The sequence below is a fragment of the Tachypleus tridentatus genome, chromosome 6 (genome assembly GCF_004210375.1).
Source record: "Tachypleus tridentatus isolate NWPU-2018 chromosome 6, ASM421037v1, whole genome shotgun sequence".
Lineage (NCBI taxonomy): Eukaryota > Metazoa > Arthropoda > Merostomata > Xiphosura > Limulidae > Tachypleus > Tachypleus tridentatus.
Window position 1 is genome coordinate 80,261,397 of NC_134830.1, and position 18,675 is coordinate 80,280,071.

The 18,675-nt window shown below is 33.1% G+C and overlaps 1 protein-coding gene across 7 annotated transcripts in view; it reads right to left on the reverse strand.

The window, feature by feature from the left end:
• LOC143252897 (patronin-like) overlaps nucleotides 1-18,675 on the reverse strand; it is a 104,694-nt gene that overhangs the window by 42,018 nt on the left and 44,001 nt on the right. For all 7 annotated transcript variants that reach the window (XM_076505716.1, XM_076505717.1, XM_076505718.1 and 4 more), the window contains 2 exons: nucleotides 11,129-11,344; nucleotides 3,005-3,090 (listed from right to left, as the gene is read on the reverse strand). In XM_076505716.1, the coding sequence (XP_076361831.1) occupies nucleotides 3,005-3,090; nucleotides 11,129-11,344 (302 nt within the window). The remainder of the gene's footprint in view (nucleotides 1-3,004; nucleotides 3,091-11,128; nucleotides 11,345-18,675) is intronic.

Consider the following 18,675-nt stretch of genomic DNA (forward strand, 5'->3'; position numbering starts at 1 on the left):
TAATCCAAGAGTCCTTCTGGCTTTGACATCCTACTCACCAAGCAGATACAATGTCCACAACACTTGTTGAGAACACCCAACATTGGTACTTGGTTGACCCTAGCCCAAGTGGCCCAGCCAATTGACCCTAGGGGGCCAACCCCAAGGCCACCTATCTACAGGAATTCAGTCCTAAAGTAGTGTGTTAGGGTTGGACCTCTCAACCATCTGGATCCTCTCAATCCCTTCATGGGTCATCATGCACGGCAAACATGTGGGAGGATGTTTAGATCTTAAAAGATATAAAAGTTAAAGAACAGAACCTTCCCTGGGAGGTCCACTCACCATGTACAGGAATCCACACCAGGAGGAGCAAAGTTTGGAAATAACTGTTTTAGTATACTCAGTTAATGTAATACTTTTCTTTCTATTTATAGTTTTGAATATTTATCCTAAGATTGCTATGGACAAACCTAATTATCTGTAAAAATAAAAGTTTAAATTACAAGTCTATGAGAACTTATCATAGTCTGAAAGATTAAAACAAATTACATTTTGATATCCATCCTAAGTGATTTTTAGTCAAATTTCACTAAATTCTCCTTCTATTGTATGCATATTATTCTTCATAATTTTAATTGTGCTTTCTAAATAAAAATCAAAACCCCATTAAAAAATCTAAAACCAGGTTTGATATCAAATTATACAAACTATAAAAATTCAATCAAGCTATTGAGCTTTCATTACTTAATATATGTTAAAATTCTGAAAGTGTTTATGAAAGTTTGAAATTATATAATACATTCATGTCTCAATTTTTTAATGACCATAAAACAGATCTGAAGAAAAACAGTATGTGTTCTATAAATTATATTACAGCTTTAATATCAAACTACCCAAAAATCGTAAACATTTATTTACATAAACTAGTAAAGTGAATTGTTGATTTTTAAATTTAAATTTTATAATTTATCTGTCATTTGATTTTGAAAATAGATGCACCAGAAGAAACCTTAGTTTGTTTTTGAATTTTCATTGATTAATATAAATCTATCTCATGGGATGAAAATTACTCAAACGACCACTGAACATTTTCTGAACCCCCAGTAAAAGAGGTGTGTGTGTACTCACAAAGGCCAGGGGTTCAAGAAAGGTCTTTAAATGCTTCATGGTGTTTTTTGAACTATTTTATGTACTTTTAAGTGTTATTTCAATAAGATTTGTTAACAAAGAAATTGAACCTATTAAGATAAAAAGGTTAAACATTTTCTAACTATTTTAGTCAGTATAATATTTAACTCTGTATAGACCATAAAATATATCAGTTTAACTGATTAGCTTTTGTTAACAGATAATGTGCAGTAATCTTACAATGTCTGCCTTTACAATCTTCAAAACTGAGACATCAAATGTACAGTAATATATACATTGCTGTCCTAAAAGCAACTAAACAGAAAATAACATAGTTCATTTTTAAGACACTTAATACACCAGCAGATATTTTATGAAAATATCCTCACCAATGTGAACAAACTAAAACACAACATTAGGTTTTTGTATTAAACATTTTTTGTTAAAATCACCAAAAAGATGTAGTTCTCCACACTAAGTCTCAGCATAAGCTTTGTCACATTTCACCCATATAAGTCAACTTCCACAACAAGTCAAAATCAAAAGAAAAGACTTTAATATTAATAAAATATAATAAAATTATAAGGCATCACTTCAGAGTCATTAGACAGACAGGCCTACACTTTCAAAACTAAAATATGAAATTTTAAATTACACAAATTTGATTTTCCTTGATTTATTAGAGAAATCATTACATCTCAAGTTAAAAAATATTAAGATACTACAGCCTAAATATTTTACTTATTTAATTGCAGTTTCACTTTTGTATGTCTAATTTTTATAGGGCCATGATTCTTCACCTTAAGCATCAGTGACTTGTTGGCAATACATTTCAACATTACTACACTAAATATTTTTATTTAGTTAAATAATTTACCTAAAACACAGAACAGTAACAAGTAAAAAGCAAACAATGTCCTATAATTATGCTACATTTGTTGGCATGTTTCCCTGGGAATAAAATTTGAACTTGGGGTGAAATAGGAAATTCTCTGTATAAAAAACAAGGCACTATAAACTATAAATGTACCATTTTATAGACATCCTATTTATTATAAATAATACAGCATTAAACATCAGAGAGGAGTACTAGCAATTTGAAAGAGAGAGAATGTAACAGCTAATCTGATTTTCTACCTAATGGATTCATAAACAAACAAGATTGAAGGCTAAAAGATTTGGATTTGCCTGAGAAATAACTATTATAATACATAATTTATGTTAAACTGTGTACTTCTGGAAGGGACAGACCCACAGTGCAAATGTTTCAATTCCCATACTAGGGGATATTGAAAATTTTGTAATTATTTCCTTATGACAGTAATAATTTAAAATTTATCAATATTAAACTTTCATTTATTAATTGTATTTCCATGCCAAGTTTATTCACATACAATTATGTTAAATAGCTTAAATTTTCAATGTACTTTGTCAGTAGGTTGCAATATGCAGAAAAAAGTTAATGAATATAAAACATTGTTGAATTTCCAGTTTCACATGTTTATCACTAAATGCCATAGATAAATCACATTAAATTACAAGCTTTGCATCAGATCATTCCTGTATATCAAAATAGCATATATTTAATTATTCAAATTTCATATTGACATAGTCAGATAAATGCATGGAGAAAAAAACAAAACAAGAATAATACACAGTATTTACAATCATTAAATGAAAATAATAATTACCTTGCCTGATGTTATTATTAGTCTATTTACTAAAAATTGGAAGGACTAAAACAATTTCTCTTTTACACTTTTTCTTCTTTAATACAGTCACATTTACAAGTTTTACATGCAAATAAATACATTGTACAATTTACAGTGAAGAAGATCCTAAAATTTTTTTTTTTTTAAATTCAGTAATTATAGAATTTCCTTGTTTAACCAACCTGCAGACATCTACCACTTTCTCTGGAATAAGAATTTCTTTAATATACAGTGCCATAATCCCACCTATTACAGCCATATGAGCACTCTGAAAAATAAAATTTAAAAATTATTAGTATACAACTATTCTTTGCCTTTGAAATGTTAGTTACTTGCTTTTATAATTTCTAAAACTACATTATTATTGTTCCCCAAAACAAGAAACATAATGGTTCATAACAAAAGAAATTAAATTAATTAGAGTTGACATCCTAGCATACAATAATGTGAAAAAAGTAAAAAAAAACAATTAGTTTTACAAGTAAGTGGAAGTAATCATATTATTTCATCACACTTCATTTCCAAAAGTAACAATTATTTTAGGATATCCCAAAATGTTACAGATTACATGACATCAAAATATCAATACATGTTACCAGTAACAAGAAATTATAGAAGTATTTCAAATCTATTTTGTAATTCATAAGTGCTCCTCAAAAGCTTTTTTCCTTCATTATCCAATCTCAACAGTCAGTTCTATTACATAAAATCAAACTATAATTTGGTAAACTATAAATTTCAGCTATGCATAAAATTCATATGGCATTTGCTCAGTTAAAAGTTAAATGTTTCACGTTATTCCCAGTTGCTTCATGAAATATTATTGTATAGATACCTGATGGTAGTAATGCTTGTACAAAATCTGTTATACATCACATATGTTACATATAATAAATTATACTGTTTCAAGATAGCAATATATTTAAGTTTTTTTGTCACTTAACAACACAAGATCAAGAACTATGTATCTGAATCACTCTTATAATTGTTTTTATGGTGTTACCTTCCGGACAAAGTCTTACTGTACTTTACATTATATCAGTTAACATGTACACACACATTCAGCACTACATAAAACAGTAAAAACTCTCAAGTGGAACACATAAGAAAAGGTTAAACTTTAAATGAAATAATTCAATGCAACTTTTACTCAAGCTTGACAGAATTAAATGGATCAAAAGTTATTTTCCTATACTGAAAATATAGTTCTGACTGGGTATTCACCTCTCCTTACACTTGTTGCTATTCTTGTTTCATGCTGCCTTCTATAAGCAAAAATAACTTCAAGCCACAAGACTTGAAATCCCACAAACCCCAGGATAAATATGGTTCTCATTGCATCTCACACGTAAATTCTCATGTACATCTTCCACCAACAGGTGTGATAAACTCCTGATGTATGTGACACCCTCTCTTCAATTCTACTGCACTTTTATTTCAAGATTATGCAGAAAGAAAATACTGGTTTTTAAAAGAGAGGATGGGCAAAATGTGTGAGAAATGATGCAGACCTATTAGAAATATATTTTCAGTACAGAAAAATAAACTTCAATATGGTACCCTTACCTCTTCTCATATTTATAACTAGAATCCTACAATAAACAGGTGGAGAGACTGAAGCATGGGAGAAAAACAAGCGTCCTTCAAAAGCGCCTGAAGAACACCTACGAAATATGATCCCCCCTTGGAAGAGGAACTCATGTGAGAAACAGTCTCACTTCTGTACCAGGTGTATTTTGAGCCTAGTGTGGAAATACATGTAATATAAATGGGTGTGAAGTGGGAGGAGCACAACTAAAAGGGAAAGAAAAACAAGATGGATTTGAAACTATAGATAGGAAAGGGGAAAAAGGTAAAATCAATGTGCTGCAAGATGTAGGGTGACGAGAGTATGTTGGATCATACATGGCAGTCAACTGAACTATATACTTTTGAAACTAATCTACAGAAAGGAGGCAGCATACGTGCACAAATTCACATCCTTCCATATATCTGAATAGGCCACATATCTTAGGTGGTGAAAACATTCTGATGTAGAGCATGAGAAGGAGAACCCACACTCCAAAAATCATTATCCTCCAACTAGGACTGCATATAATCCAGAGAACATGTGCAAGCAACATCAACCTCTAGGATCCACCACACGGAGGTGGAGCCCATGAGACAAAACCACTAAATTGAGTTAGGATGAGAAAACACAACCAACCCATGTAAGGATTTACGTTGACTGGTCCAGTTCTAATTCAAAAACACTCACTGAAAACCAACATGCAGGTAATGGTAAAAAGAGGAATCACAATCAAAGGGGTGAACTGCAATGTAGCAAATCTTCTCCAAACAAACATCAACTCCAGAAAAGGATCACAAAAAAGGAGGAACACAACATCAACCTTCTAGACTCACCTCATGGAGTGGATCATATCTAATAGATAAAACTGCTTAGATGCTGGGCACAATATCAACTTCCAGGACCCACTGCATAGAGACAAAATGTGTAATTGGAGAATTGAACACAATCTACACCAGGAAAACACCACCACTCTACTCTCTACTGAATGGAAGTGATCACATTCAGAAAGACTCCTTTATTATCCACCACCCCAGCAAATTGGACTGGAAAGTGGCAAGGACTCTCATATTCCACTAGAAAAACAAAGGAGACAAAATGCAGTGGAGAGTCTGGAGGAATGTCAACACTGAAGATAGAGCAACAGGTGACCACAAAAATCCTATATTGAAAAGCAGACCACCCCTGGTTTATTCAATCAGAGGGATGCCAATTGTCCCATTCTGCTTTATCCATGTAAATATATGGGTTAGTAAGGTCCAAAATGGGCATATTAATAAAGCAAATATATCACAAGGAAAACCTAGAAGTGATTTTAAGGAATTCCCATCTCAACAGTGTTTGTTATTAGCCACGAGTATACATCTTGACTTACAATACAATTGTGAGAAGAAAGAAGCATATCTGGACAAGTAACACTCACCATGGAGAAGGATTCTAAACTTAAGTAAAACATGCTGCTGGAAATAAAAAAGTATACATGTGATAAACATAATTTACTCAGTCATAGCCACATTGAAGTCTGAAGGATGGCAACAGACAGAAGGCAATATTCCAGTGAAGAAGAAACAGCCACCAGATGAAGACAGTGGGAGATAGACATATGAGGCATAGTCCACATACCTGAATGAAGCATTTCCACCAATGGATAATATAAGTGAGATACCAGAAAAAGGGTAAGGTGCCTAACCTGAGGTGATAACACTTGGAACAGATCTTGGAAATAAAACAAGGAGGAATAAGCCAACTGAATCACTTGATGAACTCAACTTGTAAGGGTAGAAGGAGAAAGGTTACATACAGAGGAACATTATTAGGGAAAGAAAAGGTGAAAATGAGAATAATGGAAGGAGACCTACAGACAACACAACAAAGAAGAGCATATATAACCTGAAAGAGGTGGGAAATGGACTGCAGTGAAAATGGAGAGAATAAAGAATACCCCTCATATGTCACCAAAGTTTTGGACAAGAAAGGTCAATCCACATAAAGGAGAACACATGCAGAATGGAACAAAGTAAGTGAAACACTGATGGCAAATGTATCAGACTTACAACACCCACTGGCTAAAAGAAGTATCAAATAAGTCTTAACGGGCAGCTGAAACATGAAACATGTGGACAAAAGTTCAAATGAGGGAGTGTAAGGCAATGAATATCAATACTGATATTCCACTCTGAAAGAAAAACTCAACAAGTATATCCACGAATCTTAGCAGGAATACAGCAGAAGAATAATGGAGAGAAAAACACCCAATGGTAACAGAAAAAAAAAAAAAAAGAGGTGTGGGATAAGGCAGATCAATAACTAGCTTCAGAAGAGGCAGAAACCCCAGAATTGAATAGCCAGGTGAGGAAACCTGTAAGATGAGTAACAGTGAGCCAAGATACAGAAAAGCACAGATTCAACTGTCAACAGTCAAAGATGCTCAACTTTCACTGACAAACCTCAGGTGAGGAAGGGCAAATGGTTAATGTTATAAGGAAAATGATACACTTAGACAACTCAAATCTTCTGTTAAGGACCTGACAAATAACAGCTGTGAAGTTAAAATGTGTGAAGGATGAGGTGAAAGACTGGTGACCGAGACTAACAAAGTAGGGATGGAGTGAGAATGAGACAAGGAAACAAAGTTTGTGCTAAAAAGTAAAAAGCAGTCAGATAGGACAGTATACAGAACGGTAAGAATTGGTACAATCCTTACAGAGAGAATTGCCAGACTAAAAAACAGGGGTAACTTGGTGTTGAGGAAAGTGGCAAAAACATTCAAGTGAGGAGTACACCTCACCAATTACATAGCCACCTGAAATCCTGAGTGTCAAAAGACCACTCTGTACAATAAACCTGGTCAAGTCTTCAAAGACAATCCTCCACAAGGTTGAAAGCACCCATTACATAACATATAGGGAACTCAGCCACATGTTAACCCATTATAGGAGTTTTAAGGTTCAACCACAAAGGTTTTATGTATTTGTTTAAGAGCAAATCCACATTGGGTTATCTGCTGTGTTTACCACAAAGGAAATGATAATGGGTGCCCTTTCAGCAATGAATTTAAACCACAATGATGGAATTGTCAGAATAGATCATGACATGTTAGTTCTGTACTAGAGGAAAAAAGTGATCAAAAGAACACTGTACTACCAAGAGCTCCAAGATATTGATTTAGTAAGATAAGACATTTGAACCTGAGACCCTTGTCCTGCTGCTGACTGACCCATGTCCCCCACCCCACCTTTCACCCCAACCTTGAATAGAAGCTTCTGTGAGCAGATGCAAATTCGAACAAGGTGGAGGAAGTGATACTCCTGTAGCTGTATTGTACTTGTTTGACCACCAATGCAGATCATTTATAAGGATGAAGAAAGGGTAATGAAGAGCCCAATGGATCTCAAGCAAGATTTTATTAGTTCTGCAAAACCACTGAAAAGAATGCATATGTCCCTATTCCAAGGGAATGAGAACATACACAAAGGCTCATCCATTAAAAGCAATAAAATCTTGCATGCAGAAGTAGATGGGACAGCAAGGACATGGAGAGCCAAAACTCCATAAAATATAGATGAAGTGAAGAAGGCTAAATCAAACTAAGGTGGATTTTAAAAATACACTCCAGTGGATAATATATTGCATAGACAACAGGAAAAACTTTTCCAATTTAAGAATCCAACCAATACAAGCTGCTTCTGTCAGTAGCAGTTGTGTATGTTGAGAAGACTCCAGTTTTGAATGAGCTAATAGGAGCCAGACATCTGTGTAATGTAAATGCAATCCTATAGTATGCACAAATTGGGCAAAAGTTTTGGTCACCAGACAAAATATATATGGTGCTGAAACAAGCCTTAAAGACAAGGCATGAAACTGATACAAAAGCATGCAGTGGAAATACTAAATATACCATCTGGATTGAAGAAAAATAGGAATATTCATATAAGAATTTGAAACAACAAACTGAGTTGTTTATAGTTTTGAAGAAAAAACCCACTAGAGTGAGAAAAGATTTTATGGTAAAGTGAGAAAGATCAAGAAATTGTTTGAGGCAGGACAGATCAATTCCAGGATACCAGTTTCCAGTTTCCATGGGGATAACAAAAATCCTGAAGAATGATGATTGACAGGCTTGATAGCTCTCTGTGATGGAAAAGTCTACATATCCTTAAGACAAATGCTGACTAATAGTGTGACCCCAAAATAAAAAAAATAAAAAAATAAGTATAGGAATAAACACAGGGGTAGGGAAAGGAAACAGATGACAAGTCCTTTTGTAAAAACTTGGTTCACCCAAGGATCAGTAGTAAATTCCCATCATAGAGGAACAAAATTGGCCAAACTTGCCCCCATTGGACCACAGAAAACCTGATAGTCACCAAAACTGTTGAAAATGATGAACTCAACATTGAGAGTGGTTATGGTGTCAGAAAAAAAATAACAAATGAGCAACCAAAAATGAAAAAGTTGACTGTTGTATCATAGATTCTGCATGATTCTAAATACTTGTGAATATCTCCAAAAACAGACTGAATGAGAAAAGAAGTCATATGTAAATTATGAAATGGAGGGTAGATGAACCTGTGAAAAGACAGCAACCTTCCAAGATGATCTCACCAGCAAAGAAATCACATGTGAAGGGACAGGGCCAATGAGTACAACTGTTCCAACATGTAGGTAATCAGGCAACAGGTATTCCCTCTAACACCATTTGGGAGATTAATGGAGGGCCTCAAAAAGGAAATGTATGGTAGACAAATACTAGAGGAAAGCTGTAAGGGTAAGATAAAGGTAGGAAAACTGTGAAGGAATTTTAGGGTCAGCCTTTACACTGGTAAAAGTGACTCTAACTGCAAGGAAGCAAGTAAAATGATTACCCTGATGATAAACCAATGCTTAATTATCAGTAGTCTGTGGAAAATGAGGCATGCTAGCATCACACTTCAAAAGATAAAACAAAATGTTTATCATGGACTTTGATGTCATTGGAAGGAAGAAAAACAAAGTATGCTAAAGACTGGGAGTCACGTAACAGAGAAGAAACAAAATATAAAGCCATATCCAAAAAGGCTGGGTTAGGTCTGACATATTCCACAGAAAAGGCTTGGGAAGGCATAGCATAGTAAAATGGAGAAAAAAGGCTGTCAAAATCCTTCTCATCATGAACAGGTTAAGACAATCCAGAAGGAACTCAAACACTGTCAGGGAGAAAAAGGACAACTCATATAATAGTCAATCTCTTGATTAACAATAGCCAAAATATCCTCAGCCAAGACCAGATGACCTGAAAACTGTGTAAAGACACTCAAAGTAATGGGAAGAATATCAGAAGTTGCAACACACGCTTCAAAATTCATCTTAAATTGTAAAGAATTTGAAAAGGAAAAAATTCTATAAACAAAGATAAGTCTAAATACTATAGAAACTACCTGTAGCAAATGAATAATTCAAGTAAATCCCTAATTCTTAAAAAAAATAAAAATAAATAAAGATGTGAAAAGAGCACAACTGAAAATATTCTACAGTAGATTGTTTGGTAGAACCAAACAGAGGGGGAGTTGCATGTTTTAGGAGTATGTGTTATGCTTCTGTTGGTGGAGGGTTATTGCAATGTGATTTATGCATGAGACACAGTAGAACACACTGATCATTGGAGTTACATGGGAGTTCAAGGCTTGTGGCATGTGGAAACTTCTGCATATAGAGAGAGTAGTGCCGAAGAAGACTAGCTATACACGTGAAAGTAGGTAAAGTACCATATCAGAAACATTTTCTTCAGCTATTGAATCTGTTGTCTATATGTTGTTCTTCAAGTCAAGTTATGTGTACTTGAAGGCCTATACTGTTATATCAAAAAAACACAGTATAAAAACTTCATAAGTTTTATAAAATAACCAAATTTCCTTTTTTTTTAATGTCACTGTACATAAACTACCTTTTGACTATTTGTATCATAGAGTACATTATAATGATGCCAAAAAACTAACTCTTAATTTGATGTATCTTACTACACACTTAAAAGTGGTTATTCAGTAGATCTTACTTTCACAACTAATAGCAGAATTAAGAAAAGCTTTTGGTTGGTAAGTATTTCAGTGTGGTTTGAGAACAATGGAAGAGGTGTGTGATGGAATTGAATGGTCAACCTAGCAAACTGAAATATCATGCTTACAATTTAAAATACTGGTTTATCCCAAGCTATGTTTTGTATTAAAAAACAAACCCATGATCATAGCAAGATGTTAGTAAACAACTTACAATTTGATAGGCCATTTGAATAGTCTGCCTTTTGGCTGAGTATATTAAACAATATTAAGTAATAATCACACAATAACCTAACTATTTTCTCTTTACTTGATTAATTTTCTCTTCCAAGTAACAATAAAATTACAAAATACATGTCCTTCTGTAGAGAATTATGGCCTGTTTACACAATGACAGCCCCTACCATAATAAAAAGATACATTATTTTTCATAAGTACCAATATTAATAAAATATATAAAAAACTTCAAATTAAAAAATCATAATTTATAACTGTAGAATAACATGAATTTAAAGCTCAACTCATCCACAAAAATAAATTTGAATTTTGGTCATCAAAGGTTTACTGTCTGTATATCTCACATTACTGAAAAAATGTGTAATAATGGGTGGGCATACATTTGTCCAATTGGGAAGAAATATTTGATATTTAGCTTCATATACATTTGCATTTCAAGTATTCATTTAGAAATCTAAATTACAACAAACCATTCGAAGAGGTGCTGTCTGTAACAAGGCTGTTTCTGTGAGTGGTGCATCAGGAGGTCCATTTACAAATATCATCTTTCTCATCAAAGCTTGCTGGATCCCATGATGGTCTAGGTTATGATAATTAGGGTCAGCATATATATTTGCTAGTGCCAAACAATAAAGTTCAGCACTGGCTAGTTTCTGAATAATTTGTGGCTTCAATTGATATTTCTCCTAGATTAAACAAACAACAACAAATTATATATATATATACTCACACACACACACACACACACACACACATATGTATATATAAAATCAGCTAAGAATTTCTAACTACATTGTATGTTTGGATATTTTTTTCTTTAATGAAATAAAAAACAAACAATTTCAATTTTAAAGTCTACAATTAAAAAGTACCACAGTACAAATCTCAACAACAGAACTAGTTTATTATTAAAAAGCCTGGTTTATGTTCATTCTAGCAGAAGCCACACTAGAATTAAACCCTGGATTTTAGAATGGTCATATCTTTACACCTAGCACTGACTCATCAGGGGATCCCTAATTTAAGAAACATAGTTCAAAACACTACACAGAACTGTTGATTTGCATGTATTCAACATAATAACCTCACCAACATTCTTTTGTATCCTGTACAGGAACTGAGTTACTTTTTGTTTGTTATGAAACAAAAATATTGCCAACAGACAGAGATCATAATGTTATTTGTAAAGCAATGTTTTTACCCAAAGATAATACATTACATACAGAGATGCCAACCCTAATGATTTGAGCGTAATCATTACAAGTTTGGTGTATACATTACAACTATAAGCTCATACAGACAAATATTACGACTTGTTGCAACTCCCAAATTATTATACATTATATAGGCCTATACAATAAAGTGATAAATTGTTCCCACAGGCTTGAAAGGGGTGAAAAGAAAATTTCTAGTGAGATACAAATAAATTTTGATAATAAATAAAAGACATAGTCCAAATGGATACTTGCTATAATCATGTTTGTGCTTGAAATAATAAAAAATATTTGTATCTCCAACATCTACCAATAGTTTGAGTGTGGTGCTTCTCCATACTAGGTACGTGGGGGAATCAATAGTTATGTCATCAGTGCTTGTCAGACAATCAGCGCTCGCGTAGGTGGGTATTTCTCGTTTTCTAGTGGCATAGAAACACCAATGCGATCGTTCACAAGATGGAAAAAAAGAGGCCTCGTTCACCAGATTGTCTTGTTTCTGGCAAATCTGAAAGGACTAAAACTGTGAAAGGGCTCTGTCTACAGTCATTATGCTCAGTCGTTTGAAATAGTTGGCATCTCTGTACATACACTCATACACTATATTAAACTTCCCTGTTCACTTTAAAGAAAATAACAGGTTTCAACATAACAGTATTTGTTTTTATAGGCTTAGTGGCAAGAAAAATATAAGATTTTATAGGTTCACTAACTTCTTTGTCAAACAACCAATATTCCAACCTGGAATACTCCTAAAATAATAATATTACTAAAACTAGAAAATTTTTTGCATATTTTCCCAAAGAATACATATATATTTATCGGGCATTAATTTTTATAGGTTTTATTTACTGTTACAGTAAAGAATTTCATCCATTTCTCCAAAGTCCTATACACATGTTTAATTATTTTCTATAAATACTAGAAAAAAAAGTTTCAAAATATAAGATTCACTGAGTTTTTATAAGTTCTCTAAAAAGTCTGATGTATGTTTTTTAAACATCATCATCATCATAAATTTTACAGCTGAAAAGGGTAATTTAAATTGGAATCAAATACTATAAAGCATTCTTCCTTGAATGCTGTATATATGAACACATAACTTAGTAGCAGTTCTACAAATTATGACCTGAAGTATCAAACCAAATCTCTTTAAATATACTTTATAAGAATACACCTAATCTTCCAAAATGTGAGAAAAAAAAAAAGTCAAACATTTTGTCTTTCCTCATTTTTGTAAAAACTTTCCAACAGTTTCTTTCCATAAAAAGCTGTATATCTTATCCTTGTTTTGATCTGTAAAGAACTGCATGCAGTTTCAACAAGTTATATTTTTACTATTTCCAAATTATTATTTAGTAATCCCTGCTCTACATTGTGTTAAAAAACAAGGAAACTCACTCAAACACCTATCTGATAAGTTACAGCTATTTATTGCAATCAACACAAAAGCAATCAATAAGTCTAAAACCTCAACATTACTCACATATGTTTTTCAAGCACTGCCAAGTTAAATGAGATAATTTTCTACCATGTTTACTAATCCTCACACCTGTTATGTCTGGTGGGTAAAACAAAATACATGGACAAGCTAACTACTGAATGAATATTTGCTGTAAAATTCTTAGCACTGGTGTGAAAGTGTAGCTACCAGTTATGCTGTCAATCTTGATTTCATTCCTTTAAGTTGCATGCTCAATTATTTTTAGTCATATCTTTTTTTTTGCATTTAAGGTGTTTTTGATTAGATAATGACTTTTTGTCAATAAACACCTACAACTCACAGCAAGTAAAAAAGTAATGCTTAACAGTAACCAAAATTAGCTTTAGGATTAAACCCTTTTACTTGGAACAGACCTACATTTTACAGAACCAATCAGTCCTTAAAATATATAGTGGTACTTCTGCTTTCTCTAATGCAGTGTTAATAACTTCCTTTATAGGAATGCCATGGAATTTAGATTAACAGTTTCTTATCATCATCTTCATGCACTTGGTACAGTTGTATCAAACACCATTATTTATGCTAATTGTTTAATGTAATATCATGTGATGCTAAATACTCTTTAATTAATTAGAACAGTTTCATAAAATTTAGCAAATCTGTACTTAAAATTTCACAATGAATAATAACCATTTTCCAGAAGGATTCTTTCTAAACACAGCTAATCCAGTTTGCTTGATCTAACCAATAATTAAGTATTTGCACTTCCTTTTACCTTATAGCTTTGCTATGCTTAAATCAGTTGTCTTTACTCCAAAGGACAAAAAACTAAAAAAAAGGTCTACTTTTACTTATAAGTAAAGCTTTGGTAAAATTTTCAGACTAATAACTCGTGATGTTTTGTATAGATGTGTAAAAAAGGTTTTGGTCAAATTTAAGCAGTTTTCATTTAACAATTTTTACATCTAGCTCATATTTTGATGAAATAAGGTATTTAATTGTAAATTGTAAAGATCAATTGTAAAGTATGTTTTTTCACCAAATAAATTGTCTGTACTTTTGGTGTACAGGAAAAAAAAAATCAATCAAAATTGGAGGTTTTATATTTCATGTATTTATTAATGGGTGGTCTTGAAAGTTGGAATGTTATAAAAGGGTCTAGTAGTGCACATACACAGAAAATATGTGATAGTTTGAATTAGTGCAATCCGAGCTACAAAATAGGAAATTTGTTAAACTATCACTCGTTAATAATTAAGACACAGAGTGCCTTGATATAATAGTATTGTTGGGCATGCTTTGATATACTGAACTGATTCTACCTACTGTTTTGCAAACAGATGTTGAAGTAAACTGAATCATCATCAACTACCAAAGATAGTAAATCACATCTTATATCCCATACTGCCCTTGAAACTACTTTCTCTGCTGTCAACCATAATGTTTTGGAAAGTCATGATTATACATTATTTATTACCTGACATTGCACCTTACACAACAACAAGCTTCCAAAATGGTTTCAAGGTCAATATTTAGCAAGCCAAGTACAAAGAAGTCCACGGGTGTACAGTTCACAGTGAAATACAGTGGAACTCCTCTTAGTGGCCATCCCTTGAAAGCAGTCATTCAATCACAGTCCCTTTTTTGTTTACATAATCCCTAATCATGTAGAATGGAACCCCTCTAATCAGGCCAGTTTGTTTCAGTCCCGAAGGTGGCTGCTTTAGAGGGATTCCACTGTAAATGAACAGCTTGAATACTATTTTCATTAACCAAGATTTGTAGAAATACTTCTATGGGCTTGCATATGACTTTATCCTGAAGTAGCCACACATTCTTGGCATCTTGTCCATAAATCTTGCATAATTGTGCGAGAAAGAAAAACATCAAGACTGGGAATTTAAGTTATAAGATTTCTTCATTGTAAAGAAAAAATAATAATAATAATAATGAAGAAATTCCACTTCTGATATTAAAATAATATGGTCAAATTTACATAAAGAGCACTAAAAGAAATAACATCTGAACAACAACACTGTCAAATGAGAAGTGGTAGATCAGTAACATTGAATAGGAGAGGTCACGTGCAGCAGGAGTGTATGTCACACTCTCACTGACAGAGGGTAGACACATGATGATTTGCATGAACAAAACGTATTGGAATCAATCAATTCTAATGGAACAAGCAATTCAATGGAAGTGAGATAGAAGGCTTGTAGCATGCACAAATGTTTTACTGCACATAGTAGGTAGCACTGAATGAGAACAGTTATTTATGTGAGAAGAGGTAATGTGTGATATTAGATTTTTTTTTCTCTCTCTCTCTCAATGTGTAATTCACTGTCATGTATTATGCAGATTGTTACATGTTTGAATGAGTCAAATACTAATTCAAAATATTTTTTATTATTGAACATTTCTTACTGTTTGATGTTTTTTAAATAAAAACTGAAAGCCTAATGTAGAAGATCCCACTCTTAATCTTTTTATTTTTCCTATTTTCCTTATTTACTGCAGTGGCTATTTGGTATCCAAATTATGTACTGCTTTGTGTGTTATTTGTCAGTACAAGACTTCTCAAAATATGTGGCTTCAGAAAAAGTTTAGTACTGTATTCTTATTTTGAATAATTGTAAAATAGTGCAGTTGATTTCTTCCACACTGCTACATGTACAATATAATTATGAATATACATATAAAAGGTAAATATAAAATAAAGGGTTATCCAACTTTAACTATATCACTGTAATGAATAAATGACATTATACTTATTTCTAGAATACCACATATAAATGTATGGTTTGTTCTGAACTTATACATTTTTTATGTGGGTAGGATCTCCAATTCTTTTGTTTTTGAAACAAACTGAAACAATGAAATGCAGAAAGATTCAGTATAGTTTATAACGTTCAAAAATTGCCAAATGTGAAAAAGAAATATCTCAATGAATATTTGTATATGTATGTACACTACACTTATGCAAAAGTAAATTGACAAAGATTTATAAGTATGATGATTTTTTTAACTTAGCATATTTGTTAAATAAGCAACTTTTTTTTATAAACTGTTGTTGTCAATTTACCATTACTTTCAGTGAAAGAAATCTGAATTATCTGAACAACACAATTTAGAGTTATTATTATTATTATCTGTAACCAAATTATTTTACAACCTATGATTTCAAAATTAAAATGAAAAATATCACATGGCACATGAAGTATCAATTAAATGTTTCATTAAAAGTGGAGCATAACTTGAATCTGAAGGTGCAAAGATACTTGTTCAAGATTTATGTGGTCTTGGATATCTTAAACACATGAAAAAAAAACAAACTGCAAACATTACTGATTTACTGGTTAATAGAGGTTTTGCGTGTGACGTCACTCTTGACCTAGTTACTGCTGACCGCCATGATGGGTGGCACGCTCGGAGTGTTTATATTCCAACACAAGGGTGATTCATAGTCAAAAGTGCGCGATGGTACACTTGTGTTGTGCATTTAACTGTTCAAATCGACATGGACAGGTGGAAAATGTGTCATACTACAGATTTCCTAAAGATCCCGACCGAAGAAGACGATGGATTGCAGCTGTCAATAGGAAAAACTGGACACCCACAGAGCACACCAGACTTTGTAGTAAACATTTTGTGTCAGGTATGTAATTCATCTATAGCCAGGCTGAATAAATTGAAACTTACATGCATGATATATGTATAGCAGAACACACTGCAGCACCAGCCAAAGAAATTTTTTTGCACACTTAAAAGTCTTTTACTTTTAAATAACTGAACAGTAAATTTACTGAAGGAACAATATCATCCATGATGAATAGGTTATATAGCCATTTGTACATTAAGACAAAATGCTAATATCTCTTAAAGGACCAATTTAAGTGATTCATCAGAAAACCACAACTGGCACAAGATTAAAAAGTGTGCAAATAATTACTTTGTTGGCTGTACATTCAGTTGTTAAACAATGTTCAGCATATTCAGTTTTATATATATATTCAGTTAAAAGTGTACAGTGTATCTGTTATATATATAAATATTATCTGATGATGCCTGTAGATCTATATCTTAACTAAATTATTGTACTCTGTTTCAGGGATGAAGAGTGATGATCCCCTATCACCTTACTATGTACCTTCCATATTTCATTTTACACGTTCTCCCCTGAAGAGAAGGAAAGCTGCTGAATTGTGTAAATATGAAAACAGCAAAGAAGTGACCCAAAGGAGAAAAGAACAACAAAAAAGACATAAAGCTGCTGCTGGGCTGCTTGACCTTGCTTTCATAGAATCTGCTGGCACTGCTGGCACTGATAGCAGCTGTACTGATTCTGCTGATGAACTTGAAGCTACATGTGATAATTTTGACTTGTGTACATCACAATATACAACTGAGACATGTATGCAGATGGAAATATCATTCACAGACGTAGTTAAAGTTGAATCTGAATGCCAACAGTTGCAGAATGAAGTCTGCCACTATAAAAGTATACCAAAAGCGAACTGTTTCGAAGATGCTACTTTTGCAAATGACGATGAGAAGGTCAAATACTGTACAGGTCTGCTGTCATATGCAGTGATGATGATCATATTCAACCAAATTTACATATATTTCCGAGATACACAGTCAGTCTCTAAATTTCAACAATTTGTATTGACACTCATGAGACTGCGATTGGATGTGCCACTTTAGCTCTTATGATACATATTTGGATTGCACACCTCAACAGTATCACGCATATTTCAGGAGGTCATAAATGTCATGAATATTCGACTGGTACCAACATTTGTTTTCTGGCCTGAGAGAGAGGAACTAAGAATGATTGCCCGTGTCTTTACGTGAGAAGTTTTCAAAGTGTGCCTGCATCATTGATTGTTTCGAAATATTCATACAGCGATCGTCAGACCTCCAGGCACGAGCAGACACCTATTCAAGTTACAAGTCCCATAATACTGTCAAATACCTCATAGGTATTGCTCTGCAAGGAGTTATAATTTTTATCTCAAAGGGATGGGGAGGACGAACAAGTGATGTCCATTTTACTGAAAACTGTGGGTTTTTAGCCAATATAATTCCTGGTAATGTTATACTGGCAGACCGTGGGTTCACTATATCTGAATCTGTTGCCTTCTGTAATGCAGAACTTAAAATACCAGCTTTTACAAAATGACAACAACAGCTTAGTGCACTGGATGTTGAAACTTCACGTGTCCTTGCTTCTGCGAGAATACATGTTGAGAGGGTGATCGGCATGGTACACCAAAAGTATTCTATGCTTGAAAGTACTATTCCAATTACGCTGTTACAAACTAATCAAAGTTGTAATTTAACAACATTAGACAAAATA